This window comes from Eleutherodactylus coqui, chromosome 1 (assembly GCF_035609145.1).
Source record: "Eleutherodactylus coqui strain aEleCoq1 chromosome 1, aEleCoq1.hap1, whole genome shotgun sequence".
Lineage (NCBI taxonomy): Eukaryota > Metazoa > Chordata > Amphibia > Anura > Eleutherodactylidae > Eleutherodactylus > Eleutherodactylus coqui.
Window position 1 is genome coordinate 325,073,509 of NC_089837.1, and position 27,532 is coordinate 325,101,040.

A 27,532-nucleotide genomic window follows, 5' to 3' on the forward strand; every position below is an offset into this window, starting at 1 on the left:
TAACATAATATGATACGTATATTGGTTACAATAATGTTTTAGTGCAAAAATGTATGTTCTGCCTATTGCAATTTATGATACAGATGGTGGTTGAGCCTTCCCAAGTGGCACAATGAGGGTTATTCAGCCATTTAGTGCTTATTCACAAGGCCAGCCAATAAGAGCAAGGCAAGTGCAAGGAGCTGAGGTGAGGTAAATTCAACGAGTCAGTTATGATATGTTTACACGTTTGGTAAGTCTTAGCCTACCTGACCAATAGGGCTGCCTGTGACTAATAAAAGTGCCACCGGCAACATGAACTCTACATATAACTGAGTGTAGTGCCTATGGCACCACCAAAAACCATGACCAAATGAATATGAAACAAGGCTGTCTGTTTAAAACTGGCTTTTGCAAAGAATAAATATTGTTGAACAGGAAACATGTTAGCAAAATAATTTTCTTTAAATGGGTTTCCTGCCCTATTTTCCACTGATCTATCCAGAGAATAGGTCCTCACTTCTTAATGCATGGGAGTCCGCCACTCGGGACCCCCTGTCTATCAGCCAATCGTCTGACCCGCTGTCACTAGCCTTCAGCAGAGCAAGAGCCTGCACTGCCTTCACTCTCATTGAAACCCATTGGAGAACCACTCTGCTTTGGCACTTCATGCTCCTCACCTGGTCAGGACTGGATATGATGTCCTGACCAACAGAGAAGCCGGAAGTGCTGTTGCCACACGGCTCTCTGATTGATTTCAATGGGAGTGAAGCTAGCACAGGCACTTTCTGTGCTGACAACTAATAACATCTGGCCCACTACATTGACAGCTTGCCGAAAGATCAGCTGATGAAAAGGGGTTCGGAGTGGCATACCCCTGTCTATCAACTACTGATGGCCTATGCTGAGGATATCAGTGAAAAGGAGGGCAGAAAATCCTTTTAATGTGAGAGTGAATTCTGGTCTCACTCTAAACAGTTTACATGACAGATATATCTGTATTATTTAAACTGCAACTGAAATGTTAGTATACATCAATCTAATAATATGCCATGATGGATGGGAATAAGGGAGTGATGGCATTTGGGGCTTCTGTCCATCATATGTTTATCTTCTCTGATTTATCTTCCCTGTTGTAACCTACTTAAGATTTCCCCTTATGTCAAAGACAATTACAAAGCAATACACTTAACATATTTGCATGATTCACTCTTGGCAACAAACACCGCTAATCCTGGCAGGAGGGACCGTGTTCTTTCATATCCTTCAGTTTGATACCCATCCAGCCACTGGCATCAGGAGGGCCCATATGCCATTAGATGGAATCTCGCCGATTTCAGGTCTTGTCTTTCTTTTCCTCATTATTTAGCAATTCTTGGCTACTTTGTTGCTAAAGTGTCCATTCAAAACTTAATGCACCTGTTTATGATCCAAGCAATTGAATAAGTTGGCGTGACTAATTAATTTGAATGGAATTATATTTCTACACAAATGATGATTATATTAAAATATTCTGTAAATGAACATTTCTGATTTCATTGTCTTAATTTTAAAATGTTTGTGGCAAAGATCACATATGCTGTTGAAACTGCAGGCATGATGTTATATAGTAGGAGGAGCGGAGCAGATTGATATATAGTTTTAGGGGGAAAGATTCCATATAACTTTGTATTTTATTCACTTAAACATTTGCTCATTTGGAGCCGAACAGTCCAATGGGCGGTCCTATCAGTGATTGACAGCTATCTGCATGACTATACATACAGTGGTAGCTGTCAGTCACTGATGGGTAACTGATAATATTTTTCTCATCGGAAGTTTAGCTACTTGTAGTTTGTCATTTTTCTATTCTTATTGTAATCAAATGGTGAGCCTTCACTTATGTGCTTCAGTCAATCTGAAAAGTCAGAGCTGCAGTGCAAAGCATGAATTGGGGTACAGAGCCTGTTTCATAATATGGGAAGCAAATAAGCTGCAATCACTGATTATAACTTTGAATGTAAACAATGTGAAAAGGTATTTGGATATATATATATATTTTTTATTTATAAAAGTTCACTTTGTCACAAAAAAATTAAGTACCTAGAAGACGTTGTTTTGCTGCAAACCTCAGCAAGCAGTTACATCTCAGGCAGATAAACAAATGATTAGAGTTGTGAAGTGATTAGATGAACGGTCTTATCACCTGAAGCCCTAAAAGTGTTTCCACCCTCAGCCTAGAGATAGGCTCTCAGAGACCACGTGGGCTGTACTGAAAAGACTATTTGAAAGTGTTGGGACCAGTGGCTGCGTAAAGAGAACGCACACAAGGCAACAGGGCTCAAGACACCCTCAACAGACCACCAATATAGAGGATCGTCTGATTCTAACAAGCAGCTCCAACTGTTTTATTGGCTGCTGTTCAGTGACAGGTGGCAACATTGTTACAGGCTCCTGTGTTAGGACCATTTCCAGGTGCTTGGCTGAAGGACATTTGGTCTCATGGTTCTTCTTACATGTACTGCCTTTGACATCCACTGTCACCTCAGTTTGCAGTGGTGTCGTGAATGACAAAACTGGATTGCTATGAAGTGAAACTGGGTTGCCTTCAGCAACAAATCCAAAACCCAGGTTTAGTTTGGGCATTGACAACAGCTGTGTTGGAGTCTGAAGACCTAGGGGTGAGCACCTCAATCCTGCATTTGCTGTGGAGCAGCACACTGCCCCCACTGGTGGTATATAAATGTTGTTCAGGTTAATTTTGAAACCACTGATCCTTCTCTAACCATGTGCTATCAGTGTGAAGTGTATGAATGTCATGGTTTGCAGTGTCTCTTTGTAAAGTGAAGTTTATAAATATCCAATCAGTGAGGGCAGCTGTTGTACTGTGAACACTGTTCTCATTAGACATACCCCTCCCTATGCATTCTGCAGTATTGCTGCTGATTTTGGATGTTAATTTTGTCACTTGATCCTTATAATGAGTGGCTTGATCTGGACATATACGAATTCTTACTTCTCAGTTACAAGTAAACTGGATGAATGTCATGCCACATGGGTGAATTATGTTCTGGCATATATACTGTGTAGGGTTTGCTGTGTTCTCTGGACATAGCCGCAATAATTTGAGAGGGGTGCTGTCTTTATACCATCTGGAATCAGAGGCGTAACTAAGGGCTCAGCGGCCTGGATGCAAAAGTTCAGCTTGGGCCCCTCCCCGAAGCTATACCTAAATCAAGCTACCTGTTCTGTTTTTGCGTTTTTGTGTTTTTTAGCACGCCTTCTCACCCATCACAATGATGAGATGCATTAAAAAGAACTGTACCATGCATTCATTTTTCTAAAAAGGAGGCTGTCTCCTGCAATAGCAAGACCTTGGAGAACACACAGGATGGATGGATGGCAGTATATGGAGATCAACAAGAGTCTTTAGATACAAAACAGCTGATCCTTTCTTCTTCTTGACATCAGCTTAGTCAGAAACTGTGAGGAAGGTGTAAGGGTAGATAGATGGAGAAAAGAAAAAGACAGCAAAGAGTTAAGGAACAAAAACGCAGAAATAAAATGAACAAGGAAGGGAAAGAGAAATGAGAGAGGTTGTAATCCATATGTTGGTCTGAAATAGCAGTGAAGGAGCGAGCCCAGGAGACTAGGTCAGGTGGGACAACAAATAGGTAGACAGTTACTAGGTTCCATTATCCCAACCAAAGCCACACTTAGGTCCCCTTAGGTTGTGATCACACGATTGAAATCCATGTCAGCAAATTCCAATGCAGATTTCAATGAGAACCACAGCTGAAATTTGTGTGTTTAACCCCTTCCCTCCCCATGACGTAAGGGTACGTCATGGGAGCGGGGTACTTACTGCTAAATGGCGTACCCTTACGTCATAGGGATAGCGCAAGATCGTGACAGATTTCGCGCTATCCGGCAGCAGGAGCCGGCTGTCACTGATAACCCCTGTTAACCCCTTACCTGCCACGATTTAAGTAGATCGCGATAGGTAAAGGGTTCACAGAGGGAGCGCGCTTCCTCTGTGACTTCAGCTGGCTCTCGCGATGTTATCGCAGAGAGCCCAGCTTGTTGCCATAGCAGCAGGATGCCACATACTAGCATCCTGTATTGCCAGTGCCTGTGATCACTGTAATAGACGATAAGGCATTGCAGGAGAGAAGTCCTGCAATGCCTTATCGTAGCGATCATCGGTGCTACAGTATAAGTCCCCCAGAGGGAGAAAAATGGTGTAAAAAAAGATCAAAATAATGTACAAAAATTAGCATAAAAAACAAAAAGAAACCACATATATTTGGTATCGTCGTGTCCATAAAGACATGTACAGAAAATTGAACACGCTTTTTATCCTGCACGGCAAAAAGTGTAAAAAAGAATGCTAAAAAACTGAGGCAAAATGCTAATTTTTACAATTTTGCCTCCCAAAAATCGCAATAAAAGTGATAAAAAAACGTATGTACCCAAAATGGTACCAAACTACATAAAAACTACAGCTTGTCTTGCAAAAAATTAAGCCTTCATAGAGCACCATCCATAGAAAAATAAAAAAGTTATAGGACTTTGAATATAATGATTTAAAAAAAATTTCAAAAAAAGGTTTTTTGGTGCATAAAAATGGAAAAACCTAAGAAAAATATTAAAATTTTGGTATCGTTGTAATCTTACCGGCCCCCAGAAAAAAAATGTAGTGTGTCATTTATGCTGCATAATTAACGCTTTAAAAAAAATCTATGGCAGAATTGATGCGTTTTCTCTCCCTGCGATCATAAAAAAAGTAATAAAAGTTTTACAATATAGTCTATGCACCCAAAAATGGCACCAATGAAAACTACAGTTCGCCACACAAAAAAACAAGCCCTTATAAGTGTAAAAAAAGAAAAAAAATTTGTTTCATCTCCCCTCATGGATCATATCCATGAGGGGAGATGTAATTACGTACCTTATTCCCCTGGATTTATTCGTGGACCTTACCCTGGCTTCAGTACACGTGCCCATCGTCAAAATGGCGGACGCATGCGCAAAAGCCACGGATTGCCAGGTAATTTAAATTCTCCCTGCTCCTGGCTACCAGACGAGAGCCTGGAAATCTCACAGGGGTCCGTGGTACATGTAAAAGTTAAAAAAAAGTTATTCCGATCCATGAGGGAAGGTGAAATTACTTACCTAAGCCCTCCGGCGATGTTCCCTGATGGGATTTTCATCCCCGAACCTTTCCCCAGCTTCGGCACATGCACCGTCGCCAAAATGGCGGACGCAAGCGCAGAAGCTGGGGAGGGCCCAGGAAATTTAAAATCTCCTTGCTCCTGGCTACTAAAGGTAGCCGAGAGCCTAGAGAAGTGGCTAAGAGCCGCAGTGACCAGTCTCCGATCACGTGATTGCCGTTATCCAATGGATAACGGCGATCATGTAAAAGTTAACAGACAGTTGAAGTGTAATGCTCCTTTCAGATTGGGCCCTGTTGTGCATACAGACAGAAGATTAGGGCCACAACGGGTATGTTTCTGAACACAAAAGAAACTGGGGTATGCATTTTGGGGTGCAAGCCTTCATTCAGATGTTTGCTGTACAAAAAAATATTTTTTTAATTACACAACTGCCACACAACGAAAATCGTAATTTTTTCCTTCAGCTTTGCTTAGATTTATTCAAAAACTGTGGGGTCAGAATGTGCAGTAAACCCTAGATTAATTTGTAAAGGGGTCTAGTTTTAAAAATGGAGTCATTTCTGGGGGTTCTCCATCGTTTTGGCCACTCAAGAGCTCTACAAGTGTGCAATGGGGCCTGAAACACCTTCAAGCTAAATGTCTGTTCTGAAAACCACCAGCTGCTCTTTTCGGTTTGGGCCCCGTTGTGCACACAGACATAAGATTAGAGCCACAATGGGTATGTTTCTGAACACAGGACAAACAGGGGTATCCATTTTTAGGTGCAAATCCTCATTTTCATGTGCACTGTAGGAAAAAAAAATGTCTTTAAAATGACTACAGATGAGCGAGCGTACTCGTTAAGGCAAGTTACTCGACCGAGTATCGCCATTTTCGAGTACATGCCTGCTCGTCCGAAAAGATTCGGGGGCCGGCGAGGGTGAGTTGTGGTAGCGAGCAGGGGGGGAGCGGGGAGAGAGATCTACTCCCCCCCCCCCCCCCCGCGCGCGCGCACGCTCTCTGCCGCCAGTCCCCGAATCTTTTCGGGCAAGCAGGCACGTACTCGAAAATGGCGATACTCGCTTGAGTAATTTTCCTTAGTGAGTACGCTTGCTCATCTCTAAAAATGACATATTTGCAAAAATATGACATTTTATTTTTCCTCCTCTAAATTGCATTACCTCCTGAAAAGAAACTGTGGGGTCAAAATGCTCATGACGCCCCTCAGTGAATACATTAAGGGGTGCAGTTTTTAAAATGGCAACATTTGACGCAATTTGCTAACACAACATGGTACTACAGTCAAAATGATTTGAACAGTCTGGGATCACTGAAAATATCGTGACTGATCTGAAAGGAGCATAGTCGCCCGGATTTAGTTCACGGATTAGATTAGATAGTTGATGGTTAATATTAGCATTGAATTTCAATGTGTGTTTCAATCTGTTAATAACTGTTACCATATTTGGGAGAAAGAGTTTTACTGAAATAAGAAAGGATCATACATGGGTTGGAGGCAAAATAATTGGGAAGATTACAGAGAGAAATACGCATATGACAGTACCTAAACAATGTAATATGACTGTAAAGAAATGTATATCATGCGAAACTCTGTATAGATTTTCTTAAAACATCTGCCATGTATGTATCCATTGAAAATGCTAATAAAAATAAGTTTATTTTAAAAAATGGCAACATTTGTGGGGGTATCTATCATTCTGACACCCATGAGCCTTTGCAATCTTGGCTTGGTGTAGGAAAACAAAGTGTTCCTCAAAATGATAATTAGTTAAATTTGTGTGTCTCCCAAATAGTTAAACAAAAACGAAAGTTTTTTGAATATGCGTCCAGAATAAAGCAAACAGATGAAAATATATATCTTATCAAAAATTTGAACAGTATGTTTGCATATATTTGAGTGATTGCAAGTGAAAATGTGAAAGAATAACAATTTTTTTGACATTTTCCCAATTTTGGCACTTTTAATAAATATACACAAATTCTATCATTCTATTTGTACCACCTGAATGAAGTACAATATGTGGCGAAAAAACGGTGTCAGAATCACTTGGATACGCAAAACCTTTACAGAGTTATTATATGTTAAAATGACATGTCAAATTTCCAAAATTTGGCCTGGTCATTAAGGCGCAAACTGGCTTGGTCACTAAGGAGTTAAAGGAGTATATTTGGAGTATAGAATAGCCTAGTCAACTGTTGTTCTATACTACAAATATAATGGAAACCTTGTAAAACACACTCCAAAGTGGTGTATTTTTGAGTTAATGGTTCCATTCATTTCTGTTTGGGAGTTCCATCACAGAGCTGTAACGAAACCCCCAGAAGAAATTCTACAGCATAGTGAAAAATGCTGTGAAAACACTCCCTGAGGCCCTTTGAACATGGCCGTAGGCGTTTTTATGTGCGACCGTCTACACTGTAAAAACGTGTGAATGGACGCACAAATCTAACGATGCAATCGGAGTGGGCAGGATGGAGCTAAGCACCCTCCCCGTCGCTTGTTTGCAGCCAGCAATGGGAGGGGGTGTAGCTTAGCTCTGCCCCTCCCATTGCAAACACCCAGAGGAGAGGAGGGAGGAGGAGAGTAGGGGGAGGGAGTTTAGCAGTCACGCTGCTAAACTTTCTTCCACCTTCCTTCTCCGGCCGCTGTCATTGGCTCCCATAGGAGCCAATGCAGCAGCCGACGCATTGCGAACGGAAATAAAGTTCCAGAAGTATCTTTTTGGCCAGGCTTGAGAGCACCCAGTGCTATATTGACCAGGCAGGGCATTTTAACGCCGTGGGAATACGGCCATGTGATCTGATGCATTGGAATCCAATGCATCAGATCGTAGCGTATATCGGCCGGCTGTGAAAACGCTCGTGTGAAAGAGCCCTTAGCTATATTATGTAAAATGGAGAACACTTTGGTCTCCGTTTCACAATGTTTCCAATGCAGTCTATTTTTTTTTTTTTAGGATAGAAAAGCTGGAAAGGGACGAAAACCATGTAGTCTCTGTTTAACATATTATAATTTATAGTTCCACCTCAATGGCATTTTCAGCATTTAAGATGGAACCTTAAGACAAAAGGTTGACAAAGCTGAAAATTAAATGTGACCTGAGCCTAAAGGCCCTTTTACACACACGATTATCGTTCAAAATTCGCTTAAAAGCCATCCTTTGAGCGATAATCATTGTGTGTAAATGTGCGCCCAATGTGCACTTACCGTGCGCTTTTCGTCCATCACTGACTTCAGGTCAACATGAAATCCTCCTCCCTCAGGGAGATAAGATAAGACAGACCACATGCTGTGTTATCCGCAGGCAGCGCTGATAACAGCTGATAACATTCTTTTAACAGCCTTTCTGTTAACAGCAGCTGTCTCACTGAAGAATAATAGTGATGTATTTAGAGAACAGACCACCTGCTGTTCTCTTAATACATGGAATGAAGTACTAAAGGGCTGATTTAGCCCATTAGTACCTATGAAAAATGATCCCTCAAAACTGTCACTTTCTGGCGAATTTTGTGCGATCATCTGTGTGTGTAAATGCGCCTTGAGGCCTTAGTCACACGGGCGTTTTTTGCCGCGATTTGCGGATCGCATGACGGATGACCGGGGCCGAAAAATCGCCCGAAAAAACTGCTCCTAGCCGCGTTTCAATAGAAACGGGCCGGAGCTGTCCAGCGCATTGAATTCAATGGAGCCGGCAATACAGCCGGCTCCATTGAAAGCAATGCGCTGCGGGCGATCGCGGGATGAATTGTTGGGAAGGGCTTAAATATATAAGCCCTTCCCTGCAATTCATCCAGAAATGTGTAAAAATAAAAAAAATATATATACTCACCTTGTTCCGGCAGACGGAGTTCAGCGTGGCCGGCCTGCAGTGGGTGTGAGTGGGTGTGAGATAGAGCTGCCCCTGATTGGCTCAGCACTGAGCCAATCAGAGGCAGCTCTCACTCACACCCATTCATGAATTCATCTCCGTCTGCCGGGACAAGGTGAGTATATATATTGTTTTTATTTTTACACATTTCTGGAAGAATTGCAGGGAAGGGCTTATATATTTAAGCCCTTCCCGACAATTCATCCCGCAATCACCGGCAGCCCATTGCTTTCAATGGAGCCGGCTGTATTGCCGGCTCCATTGAATTCAATGGGCAAACATCGTTCTTCTCTGTCACAGCTGTTACAGCTGTGGCAGAGAAGAATGATTTGTCTTCTATATGTTCTCAATGGGGTCGGCGCTGCTGCCGCCAGCCCCATTGAGCGCATATAGAGAAGAGAACAGGAATCGCAGATCGCAGATAGGTGCGATCTGCGATTTCTGTTCTATAATTTATCGGACGAGCGCATAAATTGCAAAGCAATGGTTTTTAAAAATCGCCGGACGCATACGCATGCGCAAATCGCCCATCTGACTAAGGCCCAAAGGTTTACAATTGTGTATATATGTAAAAGTGCGTGTAAACATAGGTAGGTATGCCATTGTATGTGCAAATGCTCAAAATATGCACCACATTTTCTTTTTTTTTTTCTTTTGCTGATCATTAAAATGGAATGCAACTATTTATCAGCTTTACGCTTATATATCTGTGTACAATTGCATACAGTTTTCATCTGTTTATTTTCATTTTAATTACGTTTCTCTGCTCCAAAAACGGAACAGAGGGACGGAATTATAACTGACAGACCTAACACAGGTGTGAATACACCCCTTTGATGTTTTTTTTTTCAAGCAAAACTTGAACTGTGCAAATATAAACTTTATATTTTGATAATTATGTACATATGTACTAAGCCATATATATGTAGCAAGCTGGATCCCGTATCGTACCTATGCAGTAAGCTTGGTTCTGGTATGTATCTATGCAATAAGCTTGATTCTTTTTTATACCTATGTAGTAAACATGGTTCTATTATTGTAATATACAGTTGATATTTCACTCTATTGATGGGGATTGGAGATACTGTAACCACAATAATGTATGTTTAACCAAAAGATAATATAGATTAAATTGTATTTATATTATTTATATTGCATGTCGCATGTCGTAAAAAAAATTGTACTATTCTATTTCCACACTCCACCTCCAAAAAATGTAATAAAAGTCAAACAATACATTATATGTACCCCAAAATGATGTAATGATATAGAACCTGTCCTGCATAAAACAAGCCCTTATATCGCTATGTCAATGGAAAAATATAAAAGTTATGGTTCTACAAATGGGACAGTGAAAAAAAAGAAAAAATAATTGGTCATTTAAGGGGTTGTCTCACGGCAGCAAGTGGGGTTATACACTTCTGTATGGCCATATTAATGCACTTTGTAATGTACATCGTGCATTAAATATGAGCCATACAAAAGTTATTCACTTACCTGCTCCGTTGCTAGCGTCCCCGTCGCCATGGATCCGTCTAATTCTGATGTCTTCTTGCTTTTTTAGACGCGCTTGTGCTGTGCGGTCTTCTCCCCTTCTGCTCGGTCCAGGCACGAGCGGTGTTCTGGCTCCGCCCCCTTCTACGCATCATCGCGTAGCTCCGCCCCGTCACGTGTGCCGATTCCAGCCAATCAGGAGGCTGGAATCGGCAATGGAACGCACAGAGCCCATGGTGCACCATGGGAGAAGACCCGCGGTGCACCATGGGAGAAAACCGCAGTGCATCCCTGGTAAAAGGACCGGCGGCCATCTTGGGAGAAGATTTTTTAAAGTCCTTATTTCGTCGGATCGGTAAGTAGCAAGCGGCTTAAAAACCGCTTTACTTTGCTATTTTATGCCAGGGGGGTGACAGGGGGAATGGAGTAAGGTAAAATTTTGAGGTTTGCCGCGAGACAACCCCTTTAAGGTGCAAAACGGCTTTTCACTAAGGGGTTAACTTTTAGGTTCTATTATTGTTTACACAGGCAGACAACTCATTTTTAATTAATTAAATGGTACTCCACAACCAAATGTTTGTGGCTATGCCACATTGGAGGTAGCTCATTGTGTTCTGTGTAAACTTTATTATTGCCTTTTTGGGGTACATAATGAAAAGTCATTTTGTACCTTAATAACCAATTAATATTTAAGTTTTTTTTCACCGTCCTACTTTTTGCAGGACAAGCTCTACATCATTACATCATTTTGGGGTACATAAAATGTATTGAATAACTTTTATTAATTTTTTTAGGAGGCTTGGCAGCAAATGAAATTTAATTTTGTGTTTTCGCATTCCAAGAGCCATAGCATTTTTATTTTTCCATTGAGAGAGCTTTATAAGGGCTTGTTCCTTGCAGTATGAACTCTACTTATTTTTGTGATTTTTCTTTCCCTTTTACATAGTAAATGGGAAAAAAGGTGGGGTTTTGACATTTTTATTTATTTATTTTTTCTTCTTTAACTTATTTTTGGCCCACTAGGAGACTTGAATATCAGCGTCTTTTATCATTCTTATAATATACTTTCGTATAGCAGTGTATTATAAAGCTCTGCCAGAGGCTGACCCTTATAGGCCACTGTAGCTGGCAGACCCAGAGGTGATATTCAAGCCTTTGGGTGCAATAGCATCCCATAAGGACCCCATTATCACAGCACGGGGGTCTGATGGATGACAGAGAGTCTCTTCCTCTGTCAGCCCTTTACATGCCATGGTTGCATTGACGGTAGCCTGTAAAGGATTAAACAGCGGAGTTTGAAGTTTTCTCCACTTCAGGCTGTTTGAGCAAGTGCCAGCCGAGCACTGGCTCCCCATGACACGAGAGACAGGGAGAGTGATGGCCATATCATCACTTTCAGGACTTCTTGTTCTTCTTTATGATGAAAATAGTTGTTAATGACATGGGTTGTATGTTTAGGGTTGTTGTCCTGCAGAAGAATAAATTTGGAGTTAACCAGATGTCTTCAATTTTTTATTTTTTTTTTAAGTCTTCCTTTGCAGCATTTTTTCTACACCTGCCTAAAGCGTTTATACTGTACTGTATCAAAGTGCTACTTAAAAAGAGATAACAAAAACTAAAGTATTATACAGCAAGACACACTGAATGGAAAATAAAATCATTCTGACTGCTGGAGTGAGGAGTTCACTGGCAAATTTCAGCCACATTTTTAAGGAGTTAACACCTGTAAAATATGTCTGTGTTTTTCACAATTAACTTTCTATTATCTTTCTTGCAGGAATTTCTACAGTCTGTATCCCTGACTTCTGTGAAATCAGCAATTAAAGAGGGCTTAAAGAAAAACTCAATATCAATCATCAAAAGTTACGGAAGTGTAACAGTTGAAATTTGGGATGCCCATTATTTGGATGATGAACGGCCTTCTTTGCCAGTAAGGGTTCCTTATAATCCGTTATAAAATAGAAATTTTCCATTGACATCTCTGTAATTAATATTTACATAAACATCAGATTCTTATGTTAGAACTTTATGACTACACAGAGATGAGTGGCCCTATATAGATGCTAATTATCTCTTATTGCATAAGATGTCTGTCACAGATCTATGAGAAGTTTCTTTTCTTTTCTTGATCCAAACATTGACTGATATGTAGTGCTCCTGCAAGAGGAAGGTCCCTGCAAATGCTAATGCAATTTGGAAAACTCATGCGCTCATGTGAATGAATATTTGCACAAGCAAATGTATTTGCACCAAAGCAAACTTTTAGCCTCTGGAACGGGTGCGAACTCCCTGAGGATGAGGGGAAGTGATAGTGAAGCAGGCCAAAGAGAGGACAGGATGGAGAGAGTCATCAATAACTGTGTGTAGCTGTCTACGGGGAGGGGCAGCTGAGAGACTCTGTGCACTGCTAGCTGTGATCAGAGCAGTGCTGTGTAGTAAAAGAAGTCCTAAGTCTGTATCGCTGCTGGAGATTGTGGGAGCCATTATAGAAGCTGATCCTTTCTTCTGCAGTTACATGCTTTGGTGACCGGTGACACACATTGGATAACTTTGTTCCCCCATCACAGTGAGAAGTACACTGGAATGAAATTTAGTAAAGTACATCAGTAAAAACAAAGTGTGCTCACATGGACAGTCTGAGATTGACCGTAAGTAGGCCTGCTAGGTAGAGACTTTGATATACATTGTTTTACTCATCCTTGGAGCTTTGTGTTGAAAGGAGCTTCTCTTTTCCCCTGTTGTACATTGGCTCTTCAGACAACTATTCAGTAAATATTGACTGTGTGCAGACATCCGCTATGTTTATACTGTAGAACTATTCCTTATGGCCCTTTTATACGGGATGACAGTCAGCTAAACAACTGCATGAGCGCTGACGTCATCGCTAAGATTGTTGCAGAGTGTTTAGATCACTGTTGGATCACTGGGTACAATGAAAATTAGTTGACTGCAATCGCAAATTGCTTTTACCCACATCACCCTAGAGAGGGGCATAGACGAACACCACTTCCTGGGGATAATTTGTCTAGTAACAAGAACGAAGAACCATAAAATGCCTTTTCTAATAAGTGAAACAGAGCCAGGAAATATAGATAGTAGGGTAGCCTCATGGCTAAGCCTGAAGGCTGTTCCCTATGTACAGTTGGATAGGGTCATGATGTCCCGCCTCAACGCAGCTATGGGGGAACATTCCCACTAGATATGGATCATAGTGCCAATGGCTCCAGAGTATCTCCAGCATAAAGGAGAGCTCTGATAAAAAATGTTGTTCAGTCTCTCCAGAGTCCTATACCACAATTTTGTAATTGAGTTCTTGCAATTTGCATGAGGTTATCATGTGTGTTAGTATATTAGCTTTTTGCCATAATTGCCATGGCAGGCACCTATGAAGCTCTCTCTCCCACCCCCCCACATGTCCCAGTATTTCATCCTCCGTCTTCCCGGGACAGCAGCATCTTATGCAATACAGAGATCAGGTGTTTGGGAGGGTCCGAGGACAAACACATTTCCTCAAACGGAGTTAGTGGCTTAGTCATGTTCACCTCAGGTGTCAGAGATTTTATGAAACCACTTAGCTGGAGGTTTGCAACCATGCCCCAAGAGGGCTGTAGTGTCTCTATAAAAGTCCACCAAGGGTCCAAAAACCTGCCCTTGTCACAATGTCTCTAATTCGAGGGATGAGAGAAGTAGGGATGTGTGGTGGCTCCAAATTGCAGGTTACTCACTAACAGTGTAAGAGGGCATAAAGAAATCAGATTGTAATTAGGCGAGGATTTAGACCAAACATCTACTATCTGAGTCAGTCACGAGGGCATGATAAGACTATTCCCCAGGAGGCTACCCAGGATCCAGAGCACTCCCTGTATTAAGCTGTGGTCTGCGTCCCATTCCATCTTCAGCCATAACTTGGTGGACCGATGCTTAAAGGGGTTCTGTAATTAGGAAAAAAAATCAGTACTTACCTATTCCTCCCCAGGCAGTCTTTTTACAGCATCTTCTCCTCACCGATCTTCTCCTGGCTCCTCCAGTCCCCCGAGTCACCTCACCTCCCGCCAGCCAGGTCCTCTTCTTCTTGTGATGTAATGTACATTCACGGGCATTCTGCTTCCTGCAGGTCAGTGTACACTATGTCACTGTCTCGCCACAAGTGTTCATATACTATTGCCACAAGACACCGAGTAAGTGCTGTTGCGGCAATAGTCTGGCATAGGATTCGGCATTTCCTGCTAGGCAGTGTACGCTACGTCACTAGCGTAGTAAGTTGTTAGGTACCAGTGCAGAGCAGCCTCCCACGAGTGGGGGTTGATTGAGCTAGCTGGGTGTGAATTTCTCCAGCCATCCAGTCCCCAGGCTCTCAGCCCCCTGTGTGTTGAGTGGCCGTGTCTTCAGAGGACCCTCTTTAAGGGGGAGGTACTGTTAGGGTGTGCTGCTGGGATCTGTTGTTCTACATGGGTTTCCAGCTGCACAATCCCACAGATGGGGGTTGATTGAGCTGGCTGGGTGTGGATTTCTCTATGCAGCCAATCACCACCAGTCTGCTGCTCATATATACCAGTTCCTCTGCTAGAAGCTGCTGGGCTTTCCTCTGTTTGTTCAGTGTGTTCAATATAAACAGTTTCATGTTCCTGCGTGTCTGTGCAGGGTGCCAGATATGAGGTGGGGACAGTCCTGTTCAGGGTTTGTGGTATTTAGTGTTGTATGGAAATCCCTTGTGTGTTGGTGTGAGCTGTGTTCAGTCTTGCTGTGTTTTGTTTGTCGTCTAGGCCTAGGTAGGTCAATAGGTTCCAGTGCAGGGCTGTTGCTTTCGGGAAGACTGCCCCACATGCAGGCACATTTCATGTGGAAGTTGTCTCGTTAGAGAAGGAACCTGTGAGACAACGAGGACCTTTGAAGTGGGCTCGCAGGCTTAACTGTCTTGGCCAAAATATGAATCAATACTTTGCATTGTTTCTATTTACATCTGTTTATGTGTGCGGGTATGCTTGGTCGTGTTTTGGGCATTTGTCAGTCAGTGTGTTATGTCTGTCCGTGAGTTATTTCTGCTGTTTCCGAATTCCGCCGGAGTTTGCCAGTTCATGAGTATGAATGATATAGCAGTAGTGATGTAGCATACACTGATCTGCAGGAAGCAAAATGCCTGTGAATAAATGCTGCATCACAGGAAGAAGAGGATCCAGATGGATGGAGCTGAAGTGACCCGGGTGACTGGAAGAACCAGGAGAAGATCGGGAAGCAGAAGATGCTGTAAGAAGACTGCCTGGGGAGAAATAGGTAAGTATTGATTTTTTTTTTCTAATTACAGAACCTCTTTAAGTAGGTTTTTGATGCAATTGGAAATATTGTAGTATAGAGAGAAGTCCGGGAGACCCAGACCTCCCAATTCCCTTGTGCGTGTGAGATTATAGCGTAAGCGCAGTCCTTGTCCCTTCTACAGGAACTTGGTGAATAATGCCTGGGTACACTGCAAAAAAGACCTCGGAACTCACACCAGGACAGTTTGACACCATTATAAGAACTTCGAGAGGGTATCGGTTTTAATGGCGTTTACCCTGCCACTCCAAGAAAGAAAGAGCGGATTCCATTTGTCCAAATCTCACTCTAAACTGGAGGCAAACAGTATGAAGTGCAAAGAGAAGGCTTCAATAGGATCAGCCAGCAAGTGAATCCCTAAGTACTATATATAGAAATGTTTCCTTTGGAAGGGCAATTGTCTCTCTAGAGATGATACGTCAGCCTGCGGCAAGGAGACATTCAAGATCTTAGACTTTTGGAGATTTACCTTAAAATTACTGATCCCGTAGAATTTTCTAAACTCATAAAGTACCACTGGGAGGCTCACCCTTGGACAAGAGAAGTATAAGATGAGGTTGTCAGCAAAAAGCAACAACTTATGTTCTGTTTGGCCCACCTCCACTTATGGAATCATTTTGTCTAATCGCGTTGGCCAGGGATTCCATGGTTAAAATATAGAGGTATAGAGACAGGGGGCATCCCTGCCTTGTGCTGTTCTTGGTCAGGAGAGGAGCTGACAGAGACCCATTGACTCGGACTCTAGCCGTGGCATAGTTGTAAAGAGCCATTATCAGATTTCTCGTGCACGGGCCCATGCCTACTTTCCCTAGAGTTGCTTCCAGAAAATCACAGTTAACTCTATTGAAAGCTTTCTCTGTGTCAATCCGCTAGGAGGCACAGAGGGGAGCCAGATTACCAAGCCCAGTGCACCAAGGACATGGATTTAATGGTATTGTCACTAGCCTCCCTACCGGAACAAAACCCACCTGCTCTCTTTGGATTACATCTAGGATAAGGATTGTAACCGATCTATTATCAATCTGGAGAACATTTTTGCATCAATGTTTATGAGTGAGATGGGTCTGAAGTTGCTAAAGACCAAGGTCTCCCTCCCTAGCTTTGGGATGACCACTATATGGGCCTGTAAGCCTTGAGGGGAAAAGGGGCATCCACTGGAAATTGTGTTGAATGAACAAAGGATGAGAGGTAAAATCTCTTCCCTAAACATCTTGTAGAATCTAGCTAAGAAACTATCGGAGCCTGGGCTCTTGCCTATTTTTAACTTTTTGATTAATTCCAATAGTTCACATGGTGTAGAATCTGGCTGCATTGCTTGAGTATCTTCTGTGTCTATCATTTTGCAGATGTGGCTATCTAGGTAGATGTCTATGTCAGCTCCCTCTAAGGGTCCTGCCTCCGAAGTATCTTTTTTTATATTGCAAAGTTTATCATACTAAAATTACTCGAGTGTATCTAAGATGGAGTGGACTATTCTTCCATAGCTAGACTGGATTTTTGGTATATGAGATTGAAGTAGCCTTGGGTGAAGGGTTTTGGCCAGCCAGTGTTCACATTTATTCCCGAATTCGAATGCGCCTCTGCAAATTTTGTCCCTTAATCCCAGTCAGCACTGATCTAGTAGTGATAGGATTTGTTGTCTGAGGGAAGATATTTTAGCTTTTAACATATCTAGGGGTTTTCTTTTATTAGAAGATTCTTTGATATGTAGATCAGCTAGGAGTTTTTTTTAATTTAAACATCCTTTCTTTTTTAAGTCTGGCACCCTGAGAAATGAAAATTCCTCTGAGGACAAACTTCAAGGCTTCTAATTTGATAGGAGCACCAGACCTGTCATTTTTGTGTATGTCCTCGAACCCTGCAATCGCCTTCTTGATATTTTAAGCACAGACAGTGTCATTCAGTAGGTTGTCATTTAATTTCCATACATTGCTCCTATGGTCTCTGCCAAGGCCAGCTAACTCACCAAAGACAGGGGCATGGTCGGACCACACGAATGAACCCAATGGAACACTTGGGTATGCATCTAGTAGTTTGTGGGAAATGAAGAGGTGATCTAGTCTACAATAACTATTGTGGGCCATTGAGTGGAAGCTGTAATCTCTGACACCCGGCTGAAGGATCCTCCAGTGGTCAACTAACTGTAGGACCTCTAGGGTCTTTTTTAGGATTACACCACTGACCAGGAGATGGAGAACTTACCCAAAGAAGCGTCCATCTCAGGGTCAAACACCAAGTTGAAATCGCCTCCTAGAATGATATTGGAGCCCTCAGCATATTGTGCTAGCTCTTGTATAAGTCTAGTTCCATAAGGGATTTGTTCCTGGTTGGGGAACTGGACATTAGCCGTGGTTAGTATAGCATCTGATACAGAGATCTTTAAAAACATAAATCTGCAATCTGGACCTATTTTGGAAGATATGAATTGATGTTTAAATGACCTATGGATGGCTATAGATATACCACCAGCCTTCTTCTAGGGATGGGGGCCGTGAAACCAGGAGGTGTAGAACCTGAAGGTACATCTGTGGTCCTGTCAACCATAAAATGAGTCTTCTGGAGCATGGCCACCATGTGTAAGCGTCTTACTAGTGATGGATAGGAACCTGAGGTGTAATAGCCGCAGGTTTGGAGGGTAATCAGGGACGAACCAGGAGTCAGCAATGGGAGGTCTCAGTTGGCAGTACAAATGGATGAGGCGGGTACGTAGACAGGTGGATAGCCAGAAGTCAGTATTAGGAGGTCTTGAAATGGAATCGCAGAAATGGGGCTTGATAATGCTGGGGAGCAGAATAATCATGCAAGAAGGGAGTGTCAGGGCCGGGGTTTTATAGTGAGTAGCATCTGGAAAACAAGGTCAAGGTATACAGGGGAACTTGTCCAGAGGGCTGCTGGCCAGAGTGCAAGAGGTCCTGGGTTCGAGTTCTGACACCATGACTCCTTTCTTATGCAAATGATGAAGAATCTAACTTCTCTTCTCTGGGACATTAAGGCGCTTGGTGTTATAAGTGCAGAATGTCACACTATCCATATCCGTACCAGTGAGCTATTGGAGGGGAGGGAGGGAGAAAACAAGGGGGAACAAATCAAAAGAAACATCCAAAATACCAGGTCCTGAAACTCTTATCTCTTAGTACAGCAATCCGTGCTGTAATACCTATGGGGGGGGTGAGGAAGCCAATGTTAGGCCTGCAATTGTGACAATGCAAACATTTAAATCCCAGAGACTGTAAATTGAAAACTATATAGGGAAATGACAACTGGGATCTTCCCCCGTCCGTCTGCCAGGACACTCTGGGGTTTGGGAGGGGGGGAGAGTTGGTAGGGATTCAGGTCTTGGCCAGTCTGGCAGGGAAATCATTGGGATCACCTGGAAAGACCTTTGAATACAGCCTATTTCCCTCCTTGGAATGAATTCCCCACCTGTACGGCACTTCTTTCTCTTTTATGGACATTAACAGGGGTTTAAGAGTCCAGTGTAGTTGCAGGGTGCGGCATGATAGGTCGGGGAGTAAAAGGATGGGAGATCTCTGAAAATCTCACCTTCTTCAGGATAAACACTTTCTCTTTGAAGAAATGAATACGGCAAATGATATTGCGGGGTGTTGCTGGGTCTGCCAACTTAGGGCCAAGGGATTCTATCTTTTTTGATTGACCTTTCAGGGTTTCTCTGAAAAATATTGTTGAAAAATTTTTGAGTTCATGCCTCCAGCTGAGAGTTCCCAATATCCTCACTAAGGCCTCTGATGCGAATTTTATTTCTCCGATGATGATTTTCGATATCACTTTTCCATCATTTGAAGTACATATGCTACGGCTTTTCCGCCCGCTGTCCATGCGAGTAGCAGTTATCTATCGCCCCCCAGGTACTGCTCGCCTGTTTTTGGACCACTTTGCTGCCTGGCTCCCCCACTTCCTATCCTGTGAAATTCCAACCCTCATCTTAGGTGATTTTAACATCCCCACTAATGACCCCAACTCCCCATCTGCCTCTCAGCTTCTTTCACTCACCTCCTCCCTTGGTCTCTCTCAACTCACAGCCTCTCCCACTCACAGGGATGGCAATACTCTGGATCTGGTCTTCCTCCGGCTCTGCTCTGCTGCCAACTTCACTAACTCCCCTCTCCCGCTCTCGGATCATAACCTCCTCTCTTTCTCTGTCACGCTCCCTAACATCTCTCCAGACCCACCTACCTACCGTACCTACAGGAACCTTAAGGCCATTCACACCCAGAACTTTGCTGAATCCCTACAATCCTCTCTGTCCCCCATCTCTCTCCTCACCTGCCCCAACCTGGCTGCCGCTCACTACAACACCGCTCTCAAACATGCCCTGGATGAAGCGGCGCCCCCCAGGACCCGAGCCATCCGATGTAGACCACGGCAACCCTGGCTCACGCCTCAAACGCGCTTCATCCGGCGGTGCTATAGAAGTGCTGAACGGCTGTGGAGGAAATCGCAAACGTCCGCAGACTTCCTCCACTACAAATTCATGCTCAGAACCTACAACCTTGCCCTCCACCATGCCAAACAAGTCTATTTCACCTCTCTAGTCTCCTCACTATCCCACAACCCTAAACGGCTCTTTGATACTTTTCATTCCCTTCTCAGCCCTAAACTACAGCCCCCGGTGACGGATCTCAGTGCCGAAGAGCTGGCTGCTTACTTCAAAAAGAAAATTGATGACATCCGTCAGGAAATAACTTCCCAACCCCAGAATAGCCCTGACCCTAGTCTTGTCAGCACTGCATCTAGCTCCTGCTCACTGTCTGTACTCAGACCAGCGACAGAGGAAGAAGTCTCCAAATTGCTCTTCTCTGCTCGCCCCACCACCTGTGCTAGCGACCCCCTCCCCTCACACCTCCTCCGTTTCTTCTCCCCAGTGGTCATCTCCCATCTCACCACTATATTCAACCTCTCTCTGACCTCTGGCATCTTTCCCTCTTCTTTCAAACACGCCATCATATCCCCACTGCTAAAGAAGCCGACTCTGGATGCGACTGATGCTGCCAACTACCGACCCATCTCAAACCTCCCCTTCATCTCCAAACTACTTGAACGGCTGGTTTACTCCCGCCTTGTAAGCTACCTATCAGAGCACTCTCTCCTAGACCCCCTACAGTCTGGCTTTCGACCTCAACACTCGACAGAAACTGCCCTTACAAGGGTATCCAATGACCTACTGACAGCCAAATCGAGGGGCGATTACTCCCTACTGATCCTCCTCGACCTCTCCGCAGCATTTGACACTGTTGACCACAAACTCCTCCTCAGTATGCTACGCTCCATTGGCCTAAAGGATACTGCCCTCTCCTGGTTCTCTTCCTACCTATCTGACCGCTCTTTCAGTGTCTCCTTTGCTGGCTCTACCTCCCCTCCTCTTCCCCTTGCTGTTGGGATCCCCCAGGGCTCTGTCCTCGGCCCCCTTCTTTTCTCTATCTACACAGCCCCTATTGGACAAACCATCAGGAGATTTGGCCTCCAATACCACCTGTATGCTGATGACACCCAGCTATACACCTCTTCCCGTGACATCTCTGCACCTTTACTCCAAAACATCACTAACTGTCTGTCCGCTGTCTCTAACACCATGTCCTCTCTCTACCTAAAACCTCTCTAAAACTGACTTACTGGTATTTCCACCCTCCACTAACCGACCTCCTCCTGACATCTCCATCTCAGTGTGTGGTGCCACCATAACTCCTAGATAACATGCCCGCTGCCTTGGAGTCATATTTGATTCTGATCTCTCTTTTACCCCCTACATCCAATCTCTCGCCCGAACATGTCAGCTGCACCTCAAGAACATTGCAAGAATCCGCTCTTTTCTCACTGTGGACACGCTAAAAACGCTTACTGTTGCCCTCATCCACTCCCGGCTCGATTATTGCAACTCGTTGCTGATCGGCCTCCCCTGCACCAGACTCTACCCTCTCCAATCCATCCTGAATGCGGTAGCCAGGCTCATCTTCCTGTCCAGCCGCTACTCGGACGCCTCTGCCCTGTGCCGCTCACTGCACTGGCTGCCCGTTAAATACAGAATTCAATTTAAACTCGCCACCTTCATCCACAAAGCCCTCCACAGTGCAGCGCTCCCTATATCGCCTCCCTCATATCAATCCATCAACCAGCCCGGGCTCTCCGCTCTGCTAACGAAACCAGATTGAGCGCCCCTTTAATTCGAACTTCTCATTCCCGCGTCCAAGACTTCTCCAGAGCAGCACCGGTCCTCTGGAACGCACTACCAAAGGCTACCCGAGCAATGCAGGACTCGCAGAACTTCAGGCATGCTCTAAAAACGCACCTCTTCAGGGAGGCATACCGAATTCCCTAAACAAACCCCTCTGTACTCCGCCTGATAACATGCTCCCTGACCTACTGACTGCAATCCCTGCTAGCCATCATAAACCGCTCCTGCAGTCATACGCTTTCTGCCATCACACGGCTAAATGTCTGACCATTGTCTATGTGTATATCACCCCTCACTCTCCACCTCGCCATACAGTGCACATCTCCAGCCCCTTTACCTTCTGTATCACCCCATTACTTGTAGTATGTAAGCTCGTTGGAGCAGGACCCGCACCCCTATTGTTTCCATCAATTGATTACTTTGTAACCGTGGTTCTGTAATGTTTGTACTTTTGTCTTTCTGTATCCCCTGTCTATGTAAGCGCTGCAGAATATGTTGGCGCTATACAAATAAAGTTTGTTATTATTATTATCTAGTTGCGTTAACAGTTTGGATATTTGTTTCTGTATACCCATTTTGTGAGAATCTATGGTATCTGTTATTTTATTTTGTGACTACTCCACTGACAGCGGTCTCTGCCCTTTATGGTGTATATCCTGCTGTAAGGCGGATATGTCCTCTTTGTGTGAGGCTTCCAACTTTTGAAATAGACCATCTATCTCTATTTTAGTGGGCAAGGCTCTTAAGTGTGATTTCCAACCCCATTCCTCCTCCACAATCAATGGTAAGAGGGTAGGGGGAGATGACCTCACGGGGTGGCCGTGCTGGTCATATCCCTCGATTAGTGTACTAGCTTGAGGGGAGAGTGGCTCTTCTGTATTGCCCCTGGCTGAGGGGGCAGCCGGAAACCTTCACTCTCTCCAGCGTGTTAGGTCTGTTCCAGGGCAGGTGGAATCCCTGCAGATCTTCCCCTGCACTGAAGTCGGCTCCACTCTGCGGCCAGACGTCTCAGTGACGTCAGCGCAGAGAGCAGAGGAGATCTTTCTTGTCCTGAAGCTTTTGGCAGTGCTTTAGTTTTAGGTAGAGACACTGGGGCTCTCCCCACAGCTAGTCAGGTGAGTGGCTTCTACCTCCACCTGGTACGTGGTGGCCCCAGTCCCCAGCAGAAGGGTGGGTGCTGTTCTGTGGGATGCACTCGCAGTGTCCTCCGTCAGCGCCATTTTGAGTTCAGCGCCACGGCCTGTCAGGTCCTGGCAGAGATGGAGGAACTTCTCAAGTTGGCCTCCTTCCGTGCTGGGGAGGTGCTTTGGGGTACATGGACCCTTTCTTTGTTTCATGATGTCTTTTTCTTTGCTGCTGAGATTATCCAATCTGTTTTAAGTAGCTGAGTTTGTAGGAGCACTTCAGGCGTGTGTCCTACCCGACCATCGGCAAGCCACCCCCCCCCCCAAACAAGAACAATTTAAATCGAAACACAGCTTAAGTAATATAACAAGTGGTTTCTCCAAATTCAACACAAAATTATACTTTTAATGGCTACTGCAGTCTCAAAATGATTCTACCACCAATATAGGATCCTTCACTAGAGCACGTTTGCAAATCTGGTGTTGTCTCAAGAACATCTGGTGCAACTAATTAAGGGCTTCATTGGTTCATTAGGTGTACTTGAGATAAACCAGTCAAAGGCCTGGCCATGGCTTTATTGATAGTGGCCTATAATTGCACATTAGAAATCTGGCTAAGCCAAGAATGGTCCAAGAAGTTAAGAGAAGTGATCATTCCCATGTACAAACAATGAAAAGAATACAAAAAAGATAGCAAATGTCCCTAGAGCTACAGATGGAAGCATAGTTCACAAGTTCAAAGTTAAAGCAACACTAGCCACACTACTAGCACGTGGCAGAAAACTATCACCAGCTGTCACAAGATTCCTGAGAAGGCAGGTGGTCAAAAACCCTTGAGTGACTTCAAAAGACCTAAAGCAAGATTTGGTGGCAGCAGACAGAGGTTCCTGTTTGCTCAGTAAGTTGCATACTAAACGCTGATAGTCTACATTCCCAAACTCCAAAACATACATAACTATTGACACAAAAGCACAAAAAACATCAACTCTAATACGCTGAATATCATATAAATAAGCCACAGAAGTTTTGGGATTCCGTTCTGTAGAGTGATAGAACAAAACTGGAACTTTTTGGGCCTATGCATTTTGCTCTGTGCACAGACACACTTTGGACCAAGCTTTTTTAATAAATTCACTTTGACAAAAAAGCCCAGCAACAGGAGATTTCAATAGTTCAAACCAGGCATTTATTAATCCTTGTTAAAGGTAGCAAAAATTTGCATGAATCATAGGTTCAATTTACAGATCAGTTGTATGTATGGAGGAGGAACAATTAAATATATGCTGAAAAGAAGACTGCTTACAGTGAGCATGATCGTGGCTCAATGATGCACTGATCCGGATTTGCTTCCTGCAGCACTGGAAACCTGCAGTGTATGGAAGCCAAGATAGATTCAATCAAGTATTAGAAAAGGAAAGGCTAGAGGAAAACATCATGTCTTCTGTGAAGAAGTTGAATCTTGGACATCACTGGACTTTCCAACAGGGCATACCTAAAAGTACACCAAGGCTACGTTTCAGAAGAAGTCCCGAAAGATTCTGGAGTGGCTGTCACTGTTGCCTAACTTGAACCCCATATAAGATCTGTACGTATTGTTAACCAAAGAATATTAGTGAACACGAGCCCATTGCTCATGAACTATGGGCTAAAATTCCTCAGGAGTGCTGTTAGAAGCTGGTGTCTGACTATGCATTCTATTAGCAGCAGGTCATAACAGCAAAAGGGTGCTCTACTTAGTACTAAAGAGGCTTGTCATGAAGAGGTTGAATAATTTTCAGACTGCAGTAGTCATTAACATTCTGGCATTTAAATTGTTCTTGTTTGATTGGTGTTTTGCAAACAGCTGTAAGTTTCTAAATTTGGCAAATAAACCTTATTTTCAATGGGGTTGAATAATTTTGAGTGCACTGCATAAAAATGCATTATTTCTTAACTCATAAACAAACGTTCAGTGCGGCACTGTGGTTTGCAGTGATATAATCACTATCACTCTACGCATGTCAAGATCAGAAAAAATATATCTGTATACAGATGTCTTCTTTCTAACTTGACTGGCATGGCACGCTACATAGATAGTAAATGGACTAAAGTGGGGTATAAAAATAGCATAAGTTGTATGAACGTTAGTTTGGAGCTGAATACATCTGTGTGTATACACTCTAAAAAAAAATCAAGCACCGAGAAGTAGTTGTAATTTTGCTACAAAACTCGGCATGCAGTTACATCTCCGGCAGATATGCAAATGTTTAGAGTTGTGGCGTGATTAGATGAACGCTCTTGTCACTTGAGGCCCTATAAGTGGTTCCATTCTTGGCTTATAAGAAGGCTCTCAGAGGCTACTTGTATGTAGTAGACCACTTTTTCCACTTGTGTAGAGCTTGTTGACCACTAGACGCCTTTACAACGCAATCAAAGAGATTTCACCCAGGTTAACAGAGTTTGACAGGTAGCGCATTATGTGAGAAGCTGGATGGTCATATCAACAAATTGCCTGCCACCTGGGCCAATCACACTAGACTGTTAGGAGGTGTTGGCGTGAATGTGTGAGGGCACGCACGCAAGATGACTGGGCTCAGGACACCCTTAACAGATCACCAATAGAGAGGATCGTCTGATCATCCGAAAAGCACAAGCAGCTCCAGATGTTTTGTTGCCCACCATCTAGAGACAAGTGGCAACATCATTACAGGCCACTGTGTGTTTTGCAACCATTTTCAGGCACTTGACTGAAGGACATTTGATCTTATGGTGCATATTATATGTTTTGCCTTTGACACCCATCCTCCGTTATCTACGTTTGCAATGGTGTCATGAACGATGAAACTGGACTGTTGCAGAGTGGAACCTAGTTGTCTTCAGTGATGAATCCAGGTTTTGTTTTGACACTGATGATGGCTGTGTTCATGTTTGGAGACCTAGGGGTGAGCAGTGCACCTCAATCCTGTCTTTCCTGTGGAGCGGCACACTGCCCCCTGCTGATATGATGGTCTATGGCCCTTGCGTACAACATTCGGTCACCCCTAGTAGTAGTATGAAGTAGTATGAGGGACAATGACAGCTCAGTGATATGTTCAGGACATCCTGCAGCCGCATGTGTTCCTCTTATGGCGGATTCCAAAAGGTATTTTCCAGCAGGATAATGCTCACCCGCACACACAAAGGGGTCAAAGGAACATGTATGGGATCATCTGGAATGCCATCTTTGATAGCCTATGACTGCTATGCAGAAATGCTCCGCCTCCTCCCCAGCACGAAATGCGGGAATATTTTCGCACCAAGGGTGCCTGATATAAAAAAGGGTAGGAACTGCGCCACAGAAGATCAACAGATGCAGCTCCAGCAGCGTTCAGCAGCATGACAGCAAATCAGCACCATTAGGCCTGTATGAGTTGTGGCGGCAGCCAATTCACAGGGCCAACAGAGTAGCACTATTCCCATACTAGGACGAAGCGCCAGAGAACTTACCACGAGCCCTGATGACATGGAGACAAAGATGGATAGCAAGCCGCATCCCTGGGGTGATTCACCCTACTGCGCACAAAAGGAGAGGGAGACCGTTTATTATGTAATGTTAAAAATACACAAACCCTCTTATGGAGTGAGATATGCCCATTTGGTTAATGTTAAATAAATTATTTTTTTATAAAAACATGCCGCCTCTGCCTCTGCCATCACTGTGCCATCCTGAACCTGCATCGCACCACCATCCGCGGCCAGGCCACTTGGCCCCAGGCCTCCCTGCTCTGCAGGCCACGGAGCAGTCACATGGTCTGCCTGTATTGGCAGTATGCCACTGCTTGTGGATCTGCCATGCAAAAAAATCTTATTAGACCTTGCATTCAGCAGGGTGTAGTGAGGGAGCTTCAGAGCAGTGCAGAGGGACCAAACGGCTAGACGCGCCTAAGCCCCGACAGTGGCGGAGAGGTGAGTATATATATTTTTTTACACGTGCTAGGGATGATTTTCAGGTAAGGACTTATATTTAAAGCCCTTCCCTGAAAATCCCTGCAGGGGTTGCCAGCAGCCCATTGCTTTTAATGGGGCCACCGGCGGCAGCTGCCTCATTGAAAGCAATGGGTACGGAGCTTCGTTTATGCGTGTTTTGGCACATCTGTGGACGTGCGGATTTATACGCACATATGCACGCACAATAGCACGAGGCCTTCAGGTGAGCTATAAAAGAAAATTAGAAGAAGTGGCAATAATTTCTATTTTTTCTTCCTCTTCCTCCCAAAAGTGCAATAAAAAGAGATCAAATTTTGAATGTGCCAAAACTGGAAGCAATAAAAACTGGAATTCATCTAGCAAAAAACAAAACCTCAAGCAGCTCTGTTGGTGGGAAAATAAAAATGCTGTGAGTCAGGGAATGCAACAAAGCAAATATAAATATTTTTTAAAATAAAGGGCAAA

General features: G+C 43.7%; 1 protein-coding gene across 1 annotated transcript in view; it reads left to right on the forward strand.

Moving 5' to 3' along the window:
- LOC136575465 (uncharacterized) overlaps positions 1 to 27,532 on the forward strand; it is a 383,051-nt gene that overhangs the window by 347,764 nt on the left and 7,755 nt on the right. Inside the window, exon 28 of the mRNA XM_066575086.1 lies at positions 12,276 to 12,428. Within this exon, the coding sequence (XP_066431183.1) occupies positions 12,276 to 12,428 (153 nt within the window). The remainder of the gene's footprint in view (positions 1 to 12,275; positions 12,429 to 27,532) is intronic.